Below are 24,485 nucleotides of genomic sequence, written 5' to 3' on the forward strand. Positions count from 1 at the left end.
TTCTCGTAGAGGACGAGTTACATGCAGAGGAGGAATTTCCCTACAGGGATTAATAAAAGTACACAAACATAAAGGAGTTCCACTGGTAGGATGTCCCACACGTGTACAAACCCAGCGCTCCAAGAAGACAAGGACACAACACAAACAAGGGCAATTTCCTGGTGAGAAATGACCGCCACTAAAATGGAATGCAGGATCAGCATGTGTGCATGCAGGGAATGCTGGATTTATGTGGACCCTCGTTAAAGTAGAAACCACAGGCTTATACATAAATATAGATGCGGATATAGATATATAGAAGAAATGTGTAGCAGTTTTCTGCAGACGTGGAATGCAGTAAGAGTGACTCAGCCATAAGACGACAAACTAACATGACCTTGCTAAACTCAGTCGTCTGCTGCCACACTGAAACACATCCACACATCAAACACTGCGTTCAAAGTTCTCACCTTATAGAGGGCGAAGGTGCGTACATTGTACGTCGCCAGCTCCACTGTGTCCAGCATGGTCACCTGAATCATCCCGTAGGTCTCTGTGCCTCGACTCGGCCAATACTGGTCACACTTTACCTGAACACAAACACAAGAACACAACATTTTCATTTTCTAAACGACTCCTGAATTTGGCGATGAGCCGATTATCTTAGATCTTTCCTCCAAAGTTTCACGCTGGTGAAATTTCTGTCTCCAAACATTGTGTACCTTTAAATATTCACTCTCTCCAGCTCTGGTGTTTGGCGTCTGCTTCAGGAAGTATCTTTACGAATCTTTAGCAGTTGAATGATCCAAACTAACAGCTCTCTGTGTTTGTTTACAATCTCAACAATCCATTGTCTTGTATTGTCTGTTTTGTTGTTTTTTTTTTAGGTCTATAGTTTCTATATTTTATTTATCTCTGATATACAGCACTTTGTTTCAGCTGCTGTTGTTTTTAAAGTGCTTCATAAATAAAGTTGGATTGGATTGGATCTCTAGACCTGTGGACACAGCTATACAGTATATATATATACTGTATATATATAGATAGATATAGATAGAGATTTTCTATGGAATTAACTAACTAATGAACTGAAAATGTGTGCCTTAATATATGAGTTTAAAATTGAATATAATCATGGGCCACAAAGTAGAGTAAAGACATGTTTTTCTTCTTTCTTTCTTGTCTTGTCTTAAATATCCATCATCTATCCATCATCTACCGCTTTATCCTCCACCAGAGGGTTGCTGCAAGGCAAGAGTGCTAACCACTACACCTACCGTGTGGCCCTATTGTGTAAATATGAATAATAAATTTGTTTTAGGTCAGTTCCCAGTTTGTCATCATGAATCACATTCTTTCATTCATTCATTCATTCATTTATATCACCCAAAATGTGACATAAGACTTGATTAAAGTTGAACAAAAGCGCTCGGGGGGCACAAGGTTCCTCAGTGTTCCACAGTGTCAATACGCTCCCTGACCATGTGAGGTTACCTATAGTTTAAAATGTATTAAATAAACAATATCCTAAATCCAGATTGAAAACTTCCTTCCTTGGACCAGGACCTATGTCCTCAGAAAACCCTATCGAACTGGATCCTTCACTTTTTGAACTATGCCACAAAAATAGAATTACAACATTGAGAACTTGATAAAAATAAACTGAAGTGAATCAATTTGCCGACAGATATGTTATGTCATGCAAAATGGACAGTTTGGCAGAATCAGTGTGTGTCCAGTTAGTGTTGGCTGACGGCAAAGCAGGACAAGAACAAACGCTTGGACACCAGTGCTGACTCGAGGGGACAGTTGGCCGCCGGTCGCAGGAGCCGCACACAACAGATGGCGCGATCGCGCATCAGAGACCCGGTGGCACGGGTATCAGTGGGGGTTGGGTGGGGGGCTGGTTTAGGAGGCTTGTGGCGGAGGACGGCACCACACGGCCATTTACTTCAGGAGCTCCGTATAGAGGAGAACCAAGTTGTGTCGGGCTCTGTATGATGCTGTGAAACCACACCAGATGTTTTCAATAGAGTGGATATAACAACTTGTGTCGTAGAGCTCCAAGTGTCCACACACGAAAATAAAGCACAGCACTGTGTAAAGCGGTAGAAAATGGATGGATGGAAGTCCTAATAAAGTTGTTTTTTTTTAAATATGACAACAATATGAAAGTGTAGTTTGAGGAACCTGGTAAGTATTTTTTAATTTTATTCTGTTATGGAGTGTAAGCAAAGGCCCTCTATGAAACTCTGCACCATTCGACCACCATTGAACGTTTTAAATCTAATGGTAAAACCTGAGAATATAAACGGAGAGCTCCTCTGCTCAGGAAACTATGGTGGTCTTCACATAACAGAAAGAATGACATAATTAACAGGCACATCAAGTTGTCTCTCAACTCATGAGGTTCCCATAGATACAGATGAGTTAAAGTGGGATTAATTGCATTAGTGGGTGGTTTGTCTGTTCAGGCTGCTGTAGGAACACGGCGATGCGAGATACTGTACTTGGTTAAATTATGACCCTGGCCAGAAGTACATTTTAAAGGCTTATTCTTAGGCTATAAAAACAAATGATTTTTTTATTATAAAGCAATTATACACAAAGACACTACTTGTACTTCTGGGTAATTTATTCCATTTTGGCCAATAAACTCTGCTAAATGTTACCCACAGGACCTTTAATAGTTGCTGGGACTTAAAAAAAACTGCACACAGCAAATGGAATCATCCATCAAATATGATAAAAGCACATAAAAAGATCAGTAACTTTTCCTAAACATTGGACTTAAAATGTTTTTAATTCCTCAGGGAATTGTGCACGCACAAGGTGTCATTCACTGATACACACTTCCTGGTTCAGCTGTTTTAATGCAGATAATTAGCTTCTGGGACAAAAATGTTGTGATAAACTGTGTCACATTCTGTCATCAGTTCTAATCAGAATGATGTCCGTGGTCTGTTTTGTGTTTATAATGTCTCTGGTGTATCTCAGCCTACAGGCCTTGCACAGTTGGGAACGGCCAATTATTAACCACAGGGTTTCTACCATAATTGCATTGAATGTTTGGGAACTGAGAGCAGCTCTGAACCAGTTCAGCAGCAGCAGCAGCAGCAGACATTGTCCTGGTCACAGGTCAGAGTCATCTAATAATTTGTGCTCCTCAAGTTGAACCACAGACAGATGTTAGCGACCCTGGCTGAGGGCTGATGGTCTCTGTCACAAATTATAATGGCACGCTACAGTTGTGCCCTTTGGTTGTGGAGTAATTATTAATGTGAAGCGGGGTTGACATCATTACTCACATAAACAGCACCTCCTGCCCTGCCACCTCTCATCTGCCCTGTGACTGGCAGTGAACGCCTCATACCTCATGTCCACCAGAAGGGTGATGCTGTTCTGGAGCCAAGCTCCTCTGTGCCACCTGTGCTGCATGTCAGGCTCAGTCAATATTCTCTCACGCTGTGTGTGTGTGTGTGTGTTTGTGTTTACGATGTTGATCCTGTAACACACTCAAGAATCCCAGTGTACCTGTACCACTCAGTATGTATGTGTACGTGGGAAATAAAGGTCTTGAAGTTGAGTCTTTAAGCGAGAGTTTCTCTACATTTCTCTCCACCAAACGACCCTCGACAAGATAATAAAAAACACACTTAGCAGATAACAGTTCCAGGCTATAAACGGTTTGATTACAGAGTAATCAATGAACAATCTCAGACTACATAATGAAAACTCATTCACTATTTGTTGCAATCCTTTTGTAAAAAAGCATTTCATGGTAACCTTAAAGCAGGGGTGTCAAACATACGGCCCGGGGGCCAGAACCGGCCCGCCAGAGGGTCCAATCCGGCCCACAGGATGAATTTGTCACATTTTCAATTCCAGATACCTGTGACTAAATGTTTATGCCTTTATAGATGATGCTTAATAGTAAATTTAGGCATGATATTGTTGAAATTGCACTTATATTTCTCAAGAAATTTCATGTTTTGTAAAAATATCCCTCATTAAATGTAAAACAAAAAACAAAAATGAGTTTGACACCCCTGCCTTAAAGGATGAAGCAACAAGCCCCACCCCCACTGCAATTACCTACAAATCTGTATTTTATGATTATGATATGTAAATCAATTTGAGCCAAACCATACCATCTCTCTCTTCATTAGCATTTTTACTCAAAATATGAAGGCTCACCCGTGACTTCTCCTCGAGGCGCGTCATCATCACGATGGTGCAGGTTCTCTGTTCCCACACCATCCTCCAGAAGTCAGTCAGCGTCTCCGGCAGCGGCCCCTGTGTGGCGATGTAAGCGTTCTGCTTCCTGTAGCCATCAATGTAGTTGCCGTTGATATAGTCGCTGCCTGGAACTCCTGACAAGGAGAGTTGTAGATGTTAAAAGTGGACCAGACCACAGAAAAGTGAGTCTTAGTCGTCTCCTTGTTCCGTAATACCCAAGTTAAATCAGCATAAACTCCAGGGTCAAATGACTGCAGGCTTTTATGGACTCCGATCCTTGATGAACCCACCAGTTTGCCAATACTATGATGCACATCCATATTCTACCTGTTATCATAGCAGTTAACTTTGTTAATGTTTGTGGTGAATCTTACTTTAAAGAGCATGGGACAGCGCTCATCTAGCTTTGACTTGCGTAACTGTTGAAAGGTTCGATTGACAGGCTTCAAGCAGGTGACTTACTACAGGCACCAGTGTGTGCACTCTATACTCATTTGGAGAAGAAATGCAAAAGATATCATGAGAAAGGCAACAGATATATCACGAAAAGAAACGCCCCTTCAGAAAACATGGTACTAGCTACAGAAGTAAACATTAAAAGATCAAAACCAATTCCCTCAAATTTAAGGACTGAATGTGCTGACAAAGTCCATTTTCTTTGTTGAGACTGAGATCTTGGAATTTTCATTTACCAGACTTCACGTCGTCATTTGCTCTCTCGTTTAACTTTACTTGCAACGGCAGAGAGAGAGAGAGAGAGCGTGAGAGACAGTGGACAGCGTGTTTGTCCTGCGTTGGCCTAGTCTACGTACAACAAGCAACGCAGGGCATGAAATAGTAGGTGGCGTCGTAACAAACAAGCGAGACATTTACATAAATATCTCTAAAATATGACTTAACTTCTTTCTTGCACAAAACCCAAGCACTTTCAATGATTTATGTTTATCTAGGAGGTTTTCAAAAACTTTCAAGGGCCTTGAAGTGTTTTTTTCAAATTCACAAACTTTCAAGGACTCACGGGAACCCAGCCAGGTTCCTGCTGATATCAGTGTGAAAGAGGCTTCAGTCTCTCACCGTCCACAGGAGTGAGGATGACCCTCGAGTGGTCGTAGGCGATGACATTTGCATAGCGGTTCTTTGGCTTGTTGACCTCCAGGTTGGAGTGCTCCCACGTGAACTGCTGTCCTGGATCGACAGACTGAAACACGAGAGAGAGAGAGAGAGAGAAGGGGACAAAGAAAGAGGGGAAAATAAGGTGGGAGGCAGAGAGAGCCGGTAACTATTTATTACAAGACAACCCATATTCCTTTCTGTTGTTTACAACAAATATATGTGAGACAGAAAGTCATTTGTCATCTCTCCTGCAGCCTGTGGCTTTATAATATGAAAAGCCTGGGATGATGCGTAAGTACCACAGATCCCCACTGGACTGTTTGGACACTAAATCCCCTCCAGTGTTCCACCTGACAGCTCAGGGCCTCATATTACTATGGAACAGATGCAGCGATGAAGGCGAAGCAGCGCAGTAAGGGTTTTTGGGATAATGTTTCCCCAAAGCATGCATTAAGTTGAGTGATAGGACACCTCCAGCATTTTATTAAAAGTGAGCAGATGAGGACTCATAGATTTCATTTCTGATGTAGAGCTGGCAGTGAAGCAGGGGGGGCATAAAGTAATGATAACACAGTTTAGTTTTGGGAAGCAGAGACCATGACCGGAGAGGGCAAAACATGTCGGTGCGACATTTTGTGTTTGCTTTCTCCACATGATGACAGTCTTTAGCTATGTTTTTAATCTTTCTTTGTTTTCTATGTTTTTAATCTTTTTTTAACTGTTGTAATTCTGCCTTTTGGTGCTTTTTCACTATCCAGTTCCAGAACGAATTGGCATGGCACAGCTCGACTTTACTCAAACTGTTTGGTATCGTTTTCCATGACTCCTCAATGTGGGCGGAGTCATCATAGCACGGCTGCGTGAAACTGCCGCGACGTGGTTTTTCTACGCGACACAAACACACCAACTAGTGACTTGTAAAGCAGTTGTTTGGGTGTAACTGAATCATTAGAATCAGTGGATTAAAAAGAGTTGTTCACAGACTCACTCAATGACACAGTCACTGAACTGAAATACCATTGAACGTGGTTGTGATTGGGCTCACGATCACCAGCACCGCTGCTGTCGCTAAATACACCAGACTCCTCTGTTAAATATTGACATTTCAGACATTTCCTTTGCTAAATGTTGGAGATTAACGCATGTTTTCAGAATTTCTACTGAAAAAAATACCAGGAACTATCACTAATGAAAAAGCAGAAAAAACACAACATGTACTAGTAGAGTTGTGCTGGAACTGTGTAGTTGAAAAGCACCATTTGTGTGGTCTTTACGAACAGAAACAATGCAACATTATTTGTATGCCACGTCAATCCAATCCAATCAATGTACATCAGAGATAAATAAAACTAAAAAAATGTAAAAATGTGTGACCTAATAGACCTAAGAAGAAACAATAAAACATACAATAAAACGATAAAAAGGATGAAAACCAACGTCTCGTCCTGGGTCGACAGCCAAAGAGTAAACATGGGTTTTAAGATGTGTTTTTTTTTTAAAGTAGACAGTGAAGGGGCGTGTCTACTGTGGAAGATTGTTCCAATTGAAAACAGCCATCAACTTTTCTCGGGTAAATCTTTGTGTTTGACTCATACTTGTTTGCAGTCGCCTCGTTTTTGCTCTTGCCTCAGTTGGTCTTGACATGAAACAAATCACTTCCTGTCTGCAGTTTGCTGGGCGAAACGAGATCTGCGTGTGTGAACTCATTCGACAACGGTTTGAATGTAAGATGATTTTAAGAGATTTTAAGAGATTTTGGCCTTTCGAGGACAAAACCAGATTGAGCCACTTCATTAAATGGAGCAGTTGGTTGAACGGAGAGTCCCTCGTTGTACACTACATAGTTACAGTGGCTACCTGCCCACATTTTTAATGATGACTCTATCTAGATTTTTTTTTGTGAGCGTCTCCCATCTGGTATAAGATTTCAATTCCCAAGGAGCAAAACAAACTGCCACAGGAACAACTTCATTCTTTAAAATGAGCCCAAGTTACTCTTGATATATCTCTTAATTGCATTTTTATTTCATTTAATTGTTCTGGTGTTTTGCCCAATCATTTTAAAGGTTTTATGTCATCCCTTTTACGGTTTTGACATTTCAGCTGGGTCTTTGGATAAGTCAGGTGCAGGAATCATACTTTTATTCATGCTTTATATTAGCTATAAAGGACTATCTTATCTTATGGTATGTCTGAATAAATCACCCTCGGAGGATGAACCCCACAGGACTGTCCATCCTGTCAGACTTTCAGTTTTTCTGTGTGTAAATGAGAGAACATAACGACGCCTAAAGCCTCAAAGAGTTGCATTCATGTGTGCGGACCAACAAACTGACGTTTTTGAAGCCTCAAGACTTGCAGTTTGTCCCGTGGCGTCTTGGTTTTGTGAAATCTCAAGAGACCACATTTGGATGATCTTACCAAATATGTGAAGCCATGCGGTGCTTTTTTCCTCTGTTTAACTCTAAATAGGGACATACTTTTCAAAATGGACATCGTATTGTACCAAATAAGACTTGAGACTATTCATTTAGCCCCCTGATGGTCATCTAAGAGAATACAGGTTTCAGGCAGTTCTGCGTTGGCTTTACAGTTCAAACTGAAGAAATCAGTAAAAAAACAGATTGTGAAGTGTGCTTCGGTCAAATCTATTGTCTCTGCATTTGTTCTGATCTGTTTGGTGGCCGCTTTCTATCGTTTGCTAGCTGTAGATGCAAGAGTGAGTTAAGCTGAATTATGACATGCTAAAGGGTTAGATGCCACGTTAATATTAATGCTTTTCATGCTCCTGCTGCTAATCGTACATCATCTAGAAGACACACACACCTGTGAACACACACACAGGCAAAAAGGAAGCAGAGACAAGGCCTTTAATATCCTGCAGCTCCACCCCAATCACAGTCTACGACTGATAATAATGACAATGGTGAACCAGGTTGAATGCACATCTTATTTAACAGCCTTTTAGCTCAGGCTCTTTGTCTACCCTTCACTGACAGACCATGGAGCCCGGTGACGAGACATGTCCATCATTTATTCAGCCTGTCAGATTTATCACAGTCACAGAGCTGCTGCCTCCACTGACAATAAGAACAACACAACAAGCAGCCAGGTGTGAAGTTAACAACACTAACTCATCCAACGGACTTAATTACTCTATCATGGATAATGTATTCTAAAAACAAATGTCCTGCAGTGATGATGAAACAAACACAAATACAAATCTACTGAATATATCGCTTTTAAGTAATAGTATGAGGAACACCTAGAGCCAACATACCACACTTAACAAAAGACTCACTGAATAAAATCTACACCTGCTTAAGTCCTCAATATCATAAGAACATGCTATCTTGCTGTTACACAGCCTTTTCTGAGTGGAAACTGATGTGTGCTCCAAAGTCCATGGAGAAAATCAGCGTTTTTAGCTCATGGGGACACATGAGCTGCTGGTCTATGCTGCCACATTTTGTAAGTTTGTGTTTCAAACTATTCAAAGAAAACACTTAAACTTACTGATGGAGGACATACAGTTGGTCAACAACTCCTGTGTGCTGCAAAGCAGAATGACCTGAGAGTTCGATGCTTTGCAAAGCAACACAAACAGTTTCCACCTCAGAAAAGACTTTCTAATGATGAGATAAAGCAGTGAATATATTCTTGCGGTATCAGAGATAAAGCTAAAACTATGTTAAATGTCAGATATAAGCAAGGTTAAAGGGCAGTTCGTCATTCTTCTATGGTACAAAATGTGTGTATTAGTGCACCGGCCCAGTGATCCTATCATTAAGAGCCAATGTTAATATGAGCAGCAGTGTCGACAGTGTTCCCTGCCAAGGCACATACAGTTAGGGCTCGGGGTAAAAGCCAAATACAAGTTGTACTTGTGCCTCTACATGTTTAAGATGGACGTAATTATTAAAATGTAATGACGTGCATTGGCGTGGGGGCCGCGCGCACGTTAAATAAAGTGGTCTCCAGCCGTCTCCAAACAGAGCAGCTCATTCATCAGATGTAACAAGCTGTGAGATCCTCTGGCAGGTCTCATTTAAAACACAACCATTATCAGCTCTTCATTTCAAGCCCTGCTGCTCTCACTATGGACTAATGGCTGAAAGCTCCATGCAACAGGACGCAAGAGCACAGAATGTGTGTGTGTGTGTGTGTGCGAGAGTCGACCGGGTGCTAATATAAATGCAAGCCTGCAGATCAAAGTTTATTGAGTTCTTCAAGTTCTTTAAAGGGATAGTCTGGGTGAATTGATGTGGAAAGTTTTGCTTCAGGAATGGGATTCTTCAGTGGGGTGCGAAACCCAAAAGATGTCAACGATTCAAAGAGACATATCAATTAAATTGGGTCCCAAGGACACGCTGGAGGGATTTTATATATATCTAGGCTGGCCTGGGAACACCTTGGGATCCCCCCCCTGGAGGTGCTGCCAGGACTGGTTGCTGCCCCCGCGACCCGGATCATATTCTTCTCCTAAATATACCAGTCACAGTCACATGTACTCTACATACCGTCACATAATGAAACTTCTCGAGCATTTTATGACCATTTGTAGCTCGAAAGGTCACAAAACAAAGAGACTGGTTCCAAAATAATTGGCCCCACCTCTCAGCTGTGTACCAATTCCACCCGTGCTTGTATTAACAAATTAAACTGTACACTGCAGATGGTCTGATGAAAGCATGACTGTTTTTAATATGCAATGATGTGTCATCCTTTTCTCATCACTGTCTCTGAGAACCAGCCTGAAGCCCAGACACTGAAAACATGTCTACCAGCAGGAACCCAGGAAAAAACAGAGTGACAACCCGGGGAGCTGCAGGCTCTTAATGACCATCGTTAACAACCTGCAGCTCTCCAACAACTGGAGTTGACTCTAAATGGCAGTTATTATCACAACTTAGTGCAGACCAGTGACTGTCATTAGGACACACTGGAGTTACAGTCAGCACTGCACTCATTTCACACAGGTTAAGTTTCCCTGCTTTAACCACAAACTTCCAGAACTGAAGAAGCTTCCTGGTAGAGAGGTGGAACATTTAGAAGAAATCTGCAAGTCCAGTTTCTGATGATTCAATTACTTTTAGATTTAGCACAAGAATCTCAGCTCATTAAGAACAAAACTAGGCATGTCTGTGCACATCTCAGTGATGCTGTCTACATCCATGTATACGTGTGTACCACCAGTGGTATGCAAGCTTCCTCTGGTGGTACTTGGATCACCTTATCTCTTGTGCCCATCTTAATATGATTTCACTATATCAGTGTGTGATGTACATGTGAGGAAGCGGAGGCTGATGAGAGAGCAAATTGTCTAATAAATCTGCCTCCTGTGAAAAGTCTGTAGCTGACTTTACTTCAGGAATTCAATATTTTCTCAAGTGGTATAAAAAGTTTGCAAAACTACTAGTCACATTTATATGCTATATTCCCTACTCCAAAAGGCCAAGGATTTCTATTTAAACACTTAAAAATGCACAGTTATACTTACATGGTTGATTTGACAGAACTTGCACTCAAACTGTTTTTTTTTTGGCAAATAAAAGGTGAGAGTGTCAAATAATTGTCATTAGAAAACTAATAAAACATAATAAACGTCATTATTCCATGCTTCTTTGAGTGTGCGTATCTTATGTGATGTGGTTTAAGTGCGCTGGGATCAACATGGTCGACCATAGCACTTTACTAGCATTACAGTTGCTAACACATTATTTATAAACACAGAACCAAGGTGAAATGAAACAGAAGCGAACAAGTGACACAAGAGTGTTTTCAACAGCCTGACCCTGAATTTAGAGCCACTTTATATGACAATGAGTCAGCAAAAAAACACTGCTGCAACTACAAGATTTTAGCCTGATGCTAACATTACTCCATGCTGTTAAGTTTCAGACAAATAAGCAGATATTCCTGAAATATTTTTGGCTTATGTGTATTACATATGTATTTTTTGAGATGTTAACTAATCAAATAAGTAGCTAACTACCTAGCACACACAAAAATAAATCGTAGTTCTCTCCTGCAAGCAAGTTAGTTTACAAGTTAAGTAGCTAGCATTAGCATTCTAGCCCTTTTTTATTGAGAAAAATGGGGCACGGCACATTAATAACATTATCTCCCACTGTGTGAGGGTAATATGTATTTTCAGGTTTTGCCAGGAACTTAAAAAGGTCACCACTTCATATTAAAATAATATGAAACATTACCATTTTAATAAGAAATGAATTATGGTCCAAGGAAACTGGGCTAATTACTTAACTTGTAAGTTGTACTGCATCTAATAATTGCATGTGTTTCTTGTTCTTTGTGTTATTATGTATAATCTTATTCTTAACACCATATTTATAATGTTATTGTTTATAATCTTATTCTAAGTAATATGAATGCACCCATTGAGTTTGTCCACCCCCGTCAAGGCAAAAACAACAACAATAAGGCCTCAAAAAGTTCACTACATTTCTCTGCACTGGGTCAGAAAAAAACTAGAAATAAACAGGGAAAGGTAGAAAAGCTGATTCAGTTGCTGTTTCATAATTTATATGCCCTCTTTCCTTCTGTTGTACATAAACAGGGCACCCATCTGTCCTGGTTTATCCGCTTGGAAATTCACCACTTTAAATGCAAATTACCTTCCCTTGTAGGACATCAACAAGCCATAATCCCTCACTGGCTTTTTAAAGTAGGTAAAGGCAGTGGAATATTATTCTTGGATAGAAGGCACAGAATGCATACTTAGCAGTATCCCCCCTTCCCCCCCAGTGTTGAACTTAGACTCTGTTACAGTAAACCAGCTCCATACATGAGTATAAACAAGTGGTGTGGAAAATATACTCAGCTATTTGGGTGAGAAATAGATTGTTGATTTACCAGCTGTGTCAGTTGTAAAGTATACTGTATATATGTTTAAAGAAAAGCCCTGCTATGACTGTAGTTTCCAACATTAAATGGATCAAACCAAGTGGATCTAGGGGTAGAGTCAGACGGGCTGACATCTGTGCCATACTGAAGATACTTCCAGAATTAAGTCGTAATATTACAATTTCTTTTCACTTGTTCAGTGATTACGCCTCATCCACATGATGTGACGGCTAATTCCTTCAATTTTACAATTCATTACAATGCCATACAGCATCGACGTTGTACTCACCGGAGCTCCACCCCTGGATCCAAAATCTTAATTATCAATCTAATTGTTTCTTGAGAAACTATAAAACTTCAAAGATATAAAACCATTCGTAGCAGCCCTGCAGTGGAACACTATAAGCCATTTTCTCTTCCACAAAAGAGAGAAACTCTGTGTGAGTCTTTCCTCGGGAATAGACTCGGTTTTCTCTCAGAATCTTTTCAATGTTCTGATACTGAAGCCAATGTGATGCTGGTGCGACAAAGGATGAAGTATTTCCTTATTTGTGAAGCTCAAACCAAAGCATAACCTCACAAAATGCTTCCTCATCTTGTAGCAGGTGGCAGCTGAGATTATGCTTGAAAATAAAATTATGAGATTCTTTTCTCTTAATATTGCAACTTTTTTCCTGTAAAATTGCGATATTTTTCCTCGCAATATTACAACTTAATTCTCGTAATATTGCGACTTTATTCCCATAATATTGCAACTTTTTTTCTCGTAATATTACAACTTAACACTAGTAGTATTGCACTTTTTTTTTAATAATATTGGGACCTTTTTCCATGTAATATTAGAATTTTATTATCAAAAACTTCAATATTGTTTCTTCAGTGTGGCTCTAAAACTCCGTCATACACAAGCTACTCAGTAATAAAGCTTAGATTTACCCTGAGCTTGAACTCTACAGTACCACATCGTAATTCGAGTCAAATATGTGGATAATGTGTGAGTGAGATCAGCTAATATCAGTAAATCTGACGTAGGTAATCTCTTACTGCATTTATGAAAAGTTGTCTTTTTTCTCTCTCTTTCTCTTGTCAAAGCACAAACTTGAATTCTATCCAATAATGACTTTTGTCTTACGATGTTACCTCGTATTCCTGCGAGAAGCGCAGGCCGTCGTTGGCTCTGAGTCTCTCGATGTGGTCAGCCAGGTCACAGATGGCGATGGGAGGATGTTCCCTCATCCCTGCAGCGAGAGGCGGAGCAGTGAGTACAGACCATCATCACGTGTATACACACACACACACACACACACACACGTGGATGTATGCTGAAATGTCACAGCTAATTGGCCACAGTGGTACGAGGTGAGCTGCGTGTGAGCACACAGCATTAACGGACATGCTGATTGGTTTAATCTGGATTTCCTTAGATTATAACAGGTGAAGTGCGAAGAATCATACAGGTGGATTGGTGCGTATGGACAACTGATTTAGTGATTTAACTGTTTCAGTTTTTAAACTCTTGGTTCTGGTGATGAGAGCTGGCTGACATGGAGCAGTCAGAGGAAGACGAGGTGACGGCTGACGTGAAAAGGAGGAAGAAGGTGAGGTGGGAATGGAAGGACACTTGAGTGAAACACAGGAGGAGGAGGAATGAAAACTAACTTGCAGTGTTCGGGCAACTGAGGACACTGGAACCTGTGGGGAGAGACCAGGCAAAACAAAGAGCACAGGGGTCAGTTATAGGAAAGTACAAGGGAGAAGGACAGAACAGAAAAGAAAAGAGGACAGGGATCGCTGGGACACAAGCTGTCTGTTTGTGTATCCTCTGCATTCTCCGCTGCACCTGTTCACTGATTTACCCTCAGGCTCTTAAGGCACACATGGGCAACATGTGGCCCCGGGGTCAGATCTGGACCGCAAACCAGTTTTATCCGGCCCACGAAATCCGGGCCCCGCGGGCCTTTGCTTTTTCAGATCATATGACAGATCAAGGTTGTGATGACACAATCAGAGCTAAGATGCTGGCCCAGAATGTCACGTTTAAATATACATGCCAGACTTTTATTTTGAAATCGGCACAGGGAAGGAAATGCATCAGTGAGGTTACGACGCGGCTAAACAAAACCTTTTGTTTTGTTTGTTTTTTCCAATATTTTTATAGCATTTTTCACTTTAAATGCACATAACTGCACACAAACATGGATTTTATGATTATCATTTCTTTTAAAAACAAGATATTCACAGAATATGACGCCTAATAAACTGCATGCCTTTTCCTCTGATGCCATTAATGACATGTTTTGGTTGATGTTAACTATGAGGATTGTGTGCTAATCTGCACCTCAACAAATGAATTCTACGCTTTCGTACAGATGATGACACCTGAATAAATATAGAAACTTTAGAGTAATAGTATAAGCAAGTTACAGACTCAAAGTTCATCTCCTGACATTGATTAAACCTTTATAACTCCTCCCTGATATTAGGGCTGCAACAGTTATTCAATTAATCAATTAAAAATTGATTAGCAAATGAATCGCCCACTATTTTGTTAATCCGTTTGAATGTATTTACAAAGAATTGAAACAGGTTTTGATTTTTCAGCTTCTTAGATATGAATATTTTCTGGTTTCTTTGCTCCATAGAAAAAAAGAAATCATTCGAACATCATTATTTCCAGGTTTGGGTAACACTGATCAACATTTTCTGAGATTTTACGGACCAAACAAGTACTCAATTAATGGAGACATTAATCAATGATGAAAATATTGTTAGTTGCAGCACGACCTGATCCATATTTAGTCTCTTTTTATTTATTTTCCTTTATTCATTCTTTTAAAATGTCTCAGGTGCGGCTCTACACCTCACAAACCTGTCTTAGCTTTCTGTTCTTGTTCCTGTGCCACACACTCAATGACACACAGAAAATTAAATAACAAGAAGAAGAAGAAGAGGAAAAATAATAGGACAAGTTTTCATGGTCGCTTTTGGGGCGACAGATCCAATTGTGCTTACCAATGAAATTTCTGAGTCATAGATAAAAATGAGCTTTTCTCTTAACAACACCATCAAACACACTGATAAACTTGTGTGAGATGAACCTGGTGTGTGACTGTCGGCCTCAGCGTGTGATAATTAGCCACAGAGGACTCTGCTCTATAATCTGTATAATCTGCATGTGCAGCGGCTTCTGTGGAGAGAGACCACGACGATCCTTGTTCACTAAATCTTTGTTGTTTCTGTTCACTGCAGGCGAAAGAGCCGTATCATTTAGTAAACATGTCTTCCTGAGACACAGTGGCTGGCACTGTTGCCTCACAGCAAGGAGGGGGTCACCAATTCAAATCCCATGTGTGAGTGTGTCTGTGTGAGTGTGTCAGACGTCTATTCTCATACAAAGTTTGACGTTTAGTTGAGACAAACAGCTGCTGGATGTCCTCCTTTGTTGTCTGTTGTGTTGCGTTCGGTGTCGTCCGTTGTTGGCGCACCCCACACCCCCGCCTACCAAGTAAAAGTACGGTTCTGCGGGCTTTACCACTCCAAACCATACCGTACTTAACCATACCATGATGAAAACACGCCACAAATCAAGTCTTAAGTCTGTGAAGGTCATGATAGTAATCCATCTTCTCTGTCCCTATGTCGGTCGAGTGGAAGCTTCGAATAACGACCGATGCGTGTCTCTCTGTTACTGAACATTTAATGCTCAATGCTGCAGTTTGTACAACGGAGCGATGCAGGAAAAATAACTAGCATGTGGCTTACTGCACTTCAAAATAAAAGCACCTGCAGTTCCATGTATGATATGAACGTCAAATCTGTGTTAATAGCAACAGATTCTTTCACATTCACACATGCAGGGTTAAAACAGCTAACTTAAATCATATTATTGAATTATGTTAAACTTAAGTTCAAGGCAACAGGTCTGGGATTTGGTCATGTGGAGGATAAAGAGGTAGAAAATGAGTGAGTGAATGCTTCCCGAGTAACATATTGGAGTTGTGTGAGGTTGGTGGGCTTCTTCAGTGAACAGCGCGTGTAATCGACATTCATTTATATTTAAAAAGATACACACTGCGGCTTTAATTGCGGCAGAATAAATAAGCATCAAAAGGTAAAAAAAGAAGAAAAAAAGCCACCGACAGTAAAGCGCTGCAGACATTTCACAGCTTCGACTTCAGAGCGTAATGAAATATGCTATCATCCGCCAGTGTGCGGTGTGTTTGTTGTGAATAAACTTTCTGAGGCCACCCAGTGAGCTGTCACTGACAGCAGAACAAAGGTTGGCAACTAAATGAGTTGATGAATCTGTGTTGATATAAACAACATCTGCCAAAGTCCCTCCCACCGCGACCAGGGGTAAATGCCACCCCTGTGACTGCGAGAGGAAAATGGATGAAAAACAATGAAAATATCTCCCACTGAAAGACAGGTGGGAGACAGAGATGAGAGGAGTAAGAAAATACTCTGATGGGAGAAAAACAAGGAGCAGGTTAGACAGTTCAGAACATCTCAAGTATTTATGAGGGGAGCGAAGGAGCCAAACTGGTGATGTTATTTTCAGAGCCACAAAGTTCTGGACAGACGGACGAATGAAGGTCAGACTGACTCCTGTTTCTGCCCAACAGTAAAAAAAAAACACCACCACAGTCACGACCTGCAATTAGCGACAAATGCAATCAAAGCCAAACGAGGACTTTACTCCAAAAACTGTGCATACAATTAACAGTTTTCAACAGTTACAGACAAATGTTCTGCACATGAATTATTCATTATATTATTAATATAAAATTAAAACAGGCTTAAGACCCGTCTATGTCTGAAACCTTTGATTTTCTTCCACCCTTCAGTCCGCTTACGGGTGAATTTGATTCTATTTTACATCATCTCGTGATTTTATCAACCAGAATGTTTTGTTTCATTTCATTATTTTAGCTTAGCTAACCAGTCATGACGTCATCCATTAAAACACCAAAACTCCCACTCTGAAGCTTCCACAATCACAATTTGGACGGCGCCGACCGGGCTCCTGTTGGACGACACCGGCTGTACCATTTTCCTCTAAATAAGAAAATAATTCACCCTCTATTGAAGAAGAACTGAAACTAGTTATCAATACCACAAACTCAAATTCCTTCAAACGGACTTTTTGCAACCAGTGGTGTCGCCCCCTGTTGGCCATTCATGATAATACTGCATCTCTCTCCCTCTAACGCTTGACTCTTCATTTATTATGTGTTTCTTTAGCTTATACTCTAACACACGCACAAAATGATTGTTTCAATGTATTTCAGATAAATCTGGTTTTAGTTTTAAACAGCAACAACACTTTCCTCTCATGACGCACACCTGTATAGAAGTTGGTAGTTGATGGGTCGTCACCATCTCTATAAAGATGGAATAAGATTTGTGTCAATATTCTGAAACAACACTTTTTAAAAAGCAAAAGAAATATCAATGTAATCATTCAAAAATAGTATATTTTATTGTTTGAAAATAATTTTTTGCATCGTGGTTTTTTGTTTGAGGGCGGGCCTTAGGAAGCTGCCTGCTGATTGGCTGGAGTCTGGAACTCGTTCCCCGTTGACATGTGTCTTAGGTTTACGTTAGATATTTAAAGCTATTTTGTCAGATATTGACGGGGAACGATGTTCCAGACGGACAGCGACTGACACTCCAAAACTCCAGCCAATCAGCAGACAGCTTCCTAAGGCCCGCCCACAAACAACAAAACCACGTCGCAAAGAACAAGTGTGTTTTCAAACAATAAAATACACTATTTTTGAATGATTAAATTGATATGTTTTTGCTTCTTAAAATATTGACACAAATCTAATTCCATACATAAAAATGTTTCATTTTCAACGTTAGGACCAAAAAAAAAAAAAACATGTTTTCTTCTCAGATAAAAAAAAAGTCAAATTCAGACTCTCCTCCTCACTTTTTTGTCAACAACTTCATCAGATCCATCAATTATTAAAAAGAACGCACGAACGTCGCACGACTCATTAAGTTTTGCCGAGCGACAATTATCAAAAGTGTGGAGTGATGGAGGATACGTCGGGCGTTAATGAGCCTCAGCTGCCGTTATCACACAGAGGGAAGCGGCCCGAGGCAAAGACAAAAGACCACTTTTTTTTCTAATGACCCAGAGATTTGATGATGATGATGGTGCTAGATGTTTCTGTGTGTGTGTGTGTCCATACCTTGTGTCTGGTAGTTGAGTCTTCTCATCTCCACAGGGTCTGAGGAGTGGGCGAGCAGTGAGTCCTTGACCCCCGCCATGTGCTCGTCTTTGGCCGGACACGTTCTTTTCCTGCCATAAGCGAAAGATGTGGCGTTGTCAGAGGAAACAATGAGATAGAAGACTGTCCTTAAAGTCAGGGTTCCTTCAGTGTCTCGTGGTAAAGGGACCATTAATAATAAAGCATACGCTTTGAATGAATGAATGAATGAATGAAATCATTTCCTAACCTGCCTAATTAATCAAATAACCCAGAATATCAGCAAGAATACCACAAAACCAACAGTAAAATGTTGAAAGGCAACAATTAATCACTGAATATACAGTATATTTTCCTCATGTTACGCCGCACGACAAACATTTTTACTGCTGTACTTACTTAAAATATGAGACTTAACCGTAAACAATCACAAATTGGTGTTTAATATGTGAAAGAAACAAACCAGTGTCATCGGCAAAGAAAGTAACCAAAAATGTGAGAAATGTGAGGAAATTAAAGATTGGAGACATTTAGAGTGTCAGACCGTGTGGGCTGTGAAGGTACTGCAGATGGGCCGTAACAGGTCATACCATTTTTATAATAAATGTATTATTAAGCCTCCAATAACCAATACATATGTTCAGCATCTCGAACTATATTATAAATAAAGTAGATACTGCATACATGCAGGGGCCTGACTCAAATTTAAAAAGTGTTATTTTCTGCCCGTTTATGTAATTTGTAAACATTTTGGGGAATTTTTAAATGGGCCGCAGCATTCCGAAGTTTGAGGATAGTGCTAGTGACAACATTATTACTGTTTATCTTCATGAACTGACTCTAATATTCACTCTATATTGTGATTTTTTTCGAAGTAAAGGTACCAACACAAGTTGGTATTTTTCAGTCAGGCTGGAAGATTTTGAATAAATATAATTGTGTAATTGTGCAGTCCCAATTGTCCGTGGCAGAATTTTTTTTTGTTCGCACATACTTTCCAATAACTCCATATGATGAAGCATCATTTCTACTCTTTGCTTCCTGTGATCACAGTGTTTATTTTCTGTCTTTATGAGTTAGTCGTTGGTTTATTAGTAGTTCTTTATTCTCCATCCTCGTTAAACATCTCCCACCATCAGCTCCACCAGAGGGAGCTTTCACCCACAGCTGCTCAGGAAATCCAGTCGGAGACGTAATCATCACATTTCACTCGTACAATCTGGTGGTGAGTTTGTTTCCGTTGTGTGAAACTTTTCTATCGTGACGGCAGCCGGTTGCTATGGCAACACAGGACACCTTTCTTTTTTCTTTTTTTTTAAATCATTAGACAGTTGTCCAGGTTTGAATGTTTTAGTGATGAAGAGAGTGAATATATATATGAGGCATGACAGGTGGATGAGAAAGGTCACGACAGTGTGATCGTTCTGCCTGTGGACTGGAGTTTTCCTGTGTGTGTGTGTGTGTGTGTGTTCCAGGTGAAGCTGCAGGTGTGCGTGTGTGTGTGTGTGTGTGTGAGGCGCTGAGATGTGAAGGAACCACTGAGGGAGGGTCATTCTGAGGGGAAGCTCCACACGCAAACACCTCGACAGCACAAAACACACTCGAAACAAACAAATGGACTCCAAGGCACACACATGCTCAGCGGAGCTGTCAGCTGAACCTGACACGTGAAAGAGCATAAAGCTCCAAGACAGCTCAGAGAAGCTGGCATGACTGCGGGGAAATGTAACAGAAACAATGAGCACCTGTCACTTCTCATCACCGCGGTGAGAAAACCCAACAACAGCACGGCGGGATGTGCAGAGACAGGAGTGAGGGTGGAGGGTGAAGGTGGTGGTGTAGGAACAGACCGAGACACTAACCTTTCTTGTTTGCTGCATCCACAGAAAGCCGGTCGGCAGTGAGAGGAACAGAGCAGAGAGAGACGAGAGGTTAACAAGCAAGTTGTCGGCAGCAGCAGGACCACAACCGTTCACAGCGTTCTGCTGCCGCCTGAGCTTTGGAACTGATCCACAGTCGGATGATCACCTTCAATTATTCCATGGTGGCTTTACCGTTCCACAACGTACCATACTGTACCAAACCATGATGGAAACACAGCCCTCTGTGACCCTTCACATGAGGGTCACAGAGGGCTGGAATCAATCCCAGCTAACAACGGACGAAAGGCCCGTTTCACCCTGGAACAGGTCACCAGTCCATCGCAGGGAAAACTCAGGAAGGTTCACTTCCCTGCGGCTGATTTAAAGTGTCTAAGTACACACGGAGAGAACATGCAAACTCCACACAGAAAAGGCCTCGGTCGAAGCTTCTTCCTGTGCGGCAACAATGCTAACAACTGTCTGTCTTTGGATCCTGAATCTCAGCCTTCAGCAACGTCAGGTCATTGTTGAGTTGAAGGCTCCGCTCTAACCTTCAGTTTTTCACTCTTCTCGTCTCGCTGTGCCTCGCCTCACAGTCTCTACACGTTGCAGCAGCTCAACCTGAACCTGAACCTGAACCTGAACCTGAAGGAAAGAAAAGTTCATGCGTGAAGTGAGTGCAGAGAAATGTTCAAGTAAATACGGGCAACTTTTCCCAAAGTGGCAGAAAGACTCTGAACTGCCAGCGAGCATATTCATTCAGTACAAAGATGTTTTTATTGTTTTTTTTATACTATATTGATTTTAATTGCTGTCTCAGCTTGCCGGCGAAAACACTGCAGGAAATATAAGCGCTTCAGTTGTAATGCAACTGCGGGTCGATGTCCTCGTTGTTCTAAACCATGTTTATCGTTACATGTGCTTAAATTTAACGGGGGTAACAGAAGCGCAGGAGGACGAAATGGGGTGTATAAGAAAAGTGGGTTAGTATTTTTGATGCAGTGCTGACATTTTCATGTGTATGTTGACATCGGCTGTGGAGAGATAATGTTTCCTCCGTGAAGGATGGAAAAGAAAACGCCGCTTGTCGTCGTTGTGTGTGGAGATGCAGCTGAAGTTGTTTGTCAAAATGGAGATCGGCGCGATATCGTTTGAGCTCCGGGCCCAGAGACGCGAAAGTGACTGGTGTTCCAGTCGGATCGGTGGGAAAGTTAACGTCAAACGTACATGATGGTTTTTGCCACTTCTTTGCCTTTGCACACGCACTGTTGGATCTTACACCGTCTTGCCTTATGTTATATGAAATCCACGCCGTCTTGCTTTTTCCCTGTAGCATCCATGTTTATGTTTCTAGAACTGTGCAGCAGACTTTGATTAGGCTTATCTTGGCTATTATTGCTCTTTCATTCTCTCTGGCGCTCCATCACCAGCATAAAGACTACACATCACCTCCACATCTGACAGACATTGATCTTTGCATCAACACTGTAAACACCAGTGACGTGTGGTCAGGGGAGGCAGTAAAATAAGTAAAATACTAACAATGATAAAAGCAAATCAATGTGTCCACTAGACTGTTCTATAAATTAGTTTTCTGTATGATTTCAACATTTCTGTGGTCGAACTTGCTGAATTTACACATCTCCTGACAACGGTGAGGTGAGGCAGCGATGAGCTCTGTGCCTCAGCTCTTGCACACACAGTTGGCGCATGCCTCTGTTTGATTATACATGTACTACACGTGCTGACGCTCCACAGTCTGTCTTATATTCTTGGAGAAGGATTAGGCACATGGACTTACAATATATATACATATAAAGGTAAGACCATACACAATTCTCAATTTTAATTAAAAAAAAGAAAAAAAGTAGAGATCAGCTAAAAAAAAACAATAATTTGAATTAAGATAAAATAAAATCGAATTTGACCTAATTTTGACCTAATTTGACCTGATTCATGAATATTATCACCCCATTTTCTTCACTTCTGCCAAAGCTCCATAAGTCAAGTGTTATCCTCTACACCTCTGCAGACAATGTAAAAAGGAAAAGGTGGTTTTGGTTCAAACACTGTGATTGTACGGTGAATACGCGCCCTGACCACACACACCGTCGAATACAGTTTTTCATGTCAAAGGTTCTCGTGGGGACAGAGAGAGAACACAAGCGATCCAATCAGATTTCCAGTAAATGACTGTTCAGCTTTATAATTCAGCTTTGATTCTCTCACAATGAGTCAAAAAGCTGACTTTCGGATTATACCACGCACCCATAATTCAACTCTCGCACACTCCATATTCCAAGTGATGGATTACGCGACTCGTGCAAACGCTCTTTCAGCTCGGAAAGTCAATTTTCACAGTCACTGAAATAAATAGGGAAAAAAAACCCCACTGGCTGCCTGGAAGATATGAAAAACACAGTCCACACACTATTATTATATGTGCAGGGCCACGTTGGTAGTAATGTAATGAAAATAAAAGATGGAAAACATCTACATTGGTTGAGAAGAGTGAGAGAGACTTCAGATGGAGACGCATTCATCATAGACAAATGAAGAAACTGTCATTGGCGCGGCCATATGGACGCCGCCGTCAGCTCAGTCCAGATGTTTCATCCGAGCAGAGGGAGCACGGGGCCAACTGTTCGCCTGGAAAAAGAGAGGCCACAGGGCGACTCATGGAGACTTGCTCCCATATGCCACAGAGGACCTCTGGCCCCGGGTCCTCGACCAAAGTCTGTGTGAACTCTGGAAAACGTCATCTGGCGAAAATGCTGCGGGTCTCGCTCTCTCAGGACTGATCGCTCGGATACGAGGAGGAACATAATGAGCAGACGCTGCCTTCAAGGTCCACCCCAACTATTGCTGTTGTCTTTTATGACAGATGTCATAAAGAGAGCGTTTACACGCTGAAATCGTGCTGTGAACATTTTTATGTAATATTGATCAAACTCACTGAAGTTTTTCTAATAAATGGCTGAGGTCTCACTTTTATCATCGAGAGTTTAAATATCCACAGAGGAAATCACACCGACCTTATCGATGTGCAATGCTGCCCTCCACAGTTTGACGTTGTTCATCACACTTCTTCTCATCTCCTCAGTGTCATCCTCTTCATTGCAGTACAAAACCACCAAACACAGTTAAAAGTTCCTCAACGCAGCTCAAAGTTCTTCACCCAACTGCTTAATCATCTCCTCAGTCTCTTCATCGAAGTTCTCTTCCTCTTCTGCAACACAGTCCAAAGTTCTTCAACACCGTTAAAAGTTCTTCAATAGAGCTCAAAGTTCTCCACCCAACTGCTTTCTTGTCTCTTCTCTGCATTCCATAATCTCTCTGGCTTCTTCCCTCTTCTTCAACGCAGCCCAAAGTTCTTCAACGCAGTCCATGGTCCTACAACACGGTTCAAAGTCCTTCAATGGAGCTCAAAGTTCTCCACCCAACTGCTTTCTGGTCTCCTCTGTCTCTTTATCAATGTTGTCCTTCATTCTCTTCCTCTTTCTATTATCCCCATCCCTTACTCCTTCTGGATTCTTCATCTTCTTCAACACAGTCCAAAGTCCTTCACTGCAGCTCAAAGCTCTTCAGCGCAGCTTAACATTCTCCACCCAGCTGCTTTCTTGCCTCCTCAGTGTCTGGATTATAGTACTCCTTCATTCTCTTCCTCCTTATGTTATCCTTATACTTTAATCATTCTGGATTATAACTTCTCCTGGAGCAGCTCAAAGCTCTTCCTCCTCCAAAAGTCTCTGCCATGAGGAGATGCACAAACTGCCTCAATGGCAAAGTGATATCTTCTCTCCTTCCTCTCGTGAAGTTGCTGTGGACTCCTAACCCCTCAACCCCAGAAACCATCAGTTCCTTACAGTCCTCCCTGTATGTCAAAGTCCTCCACAGACTCTTCTGTCACATTTGCTTTCAAACTAAATCCTTCAGAGGGAATAATTAGTGTAATCCATGTTTAAAGGTAAACAAGTCGTGATCTACTTTAATCCAAACAGAGAAAGAGTCTCAGTGCTGCTCTCTCTGTCACACTCACCTCTTGAAGAGTAGAATAGCGATGACGATGATGATGATGAGGATGACGGCCAGGACCGGACCCATGACCCACAGCATCTCGGGCTCCTCGGTCTGTCTGGTCATGCCGCTGTGGAGCTTCGCCATCACGGGCTCAGAGAAGGGACTGGCCGCGAACGTCCACTGC

General features: G+C 41.3%; 1 protein-coding gene across 3 annotated transcripts in view; it reads right to left on the minus strand.

Moving 5' to 3' along the window:
- The window catches only part of ptprfa (protein tyrosine phosphatase receptor type Fa), a 243,935-nt gene that overhangs the window by 15,971 nt on the left and 203,479 nt on the right, over positions 1-24,485 (minus strand). For 2 of the 3 annotated variants that reach the window (XM_044043823.1, XM_044043824.1), the window contains 8 exons: positions 24,321-24,484; positions 20,282-20,293; positions 18,402-18,511; positions 13,858-13,890; positions 13,339-13,436; positions 5,293-5,416; positions 4,177-4,352; positions 450-569 (listed from right to left, as the gene is read on the minus strand). In XM_044043823.1, coding sequence (XP_043899758.1) covers positions 450-569; positions 4,177-4,352; positions 5,293-5,416; positions 13,339-13,436; positions 13,858-13,890; positions 18,402-18,511; positions 20,282-20,293; positions 24,321-24,484 — 837 coding nt within the window. The remainder of the gene's footprint in view (positions 1-449; positions 570-4,176; positions 4,353-5,292; positions 5,417-13,338; positions 13,437-13,857; positions 13,891-18,401; positions 18,512-20,281; positions 20,294-24,320; position 24,485) is intronic. The other variant, XM_044043825.1, reaches the window with a different exon arrangement.

The sequence above is a fragment of the Solea senegalensis genome, linkage group LG14 (assembly GCF_019176455.1).
Source record: "Solea senegalensis isolate Sse05_10M linkage group LG14, IFAPA_SoseM_1, whole genome shotgun sequence".
NCBI lineage: Eukaryota > Metazoa > Chordata > Actinopteri > Pleuronectiformes > Soleidae > Solea > Solea senegalensis.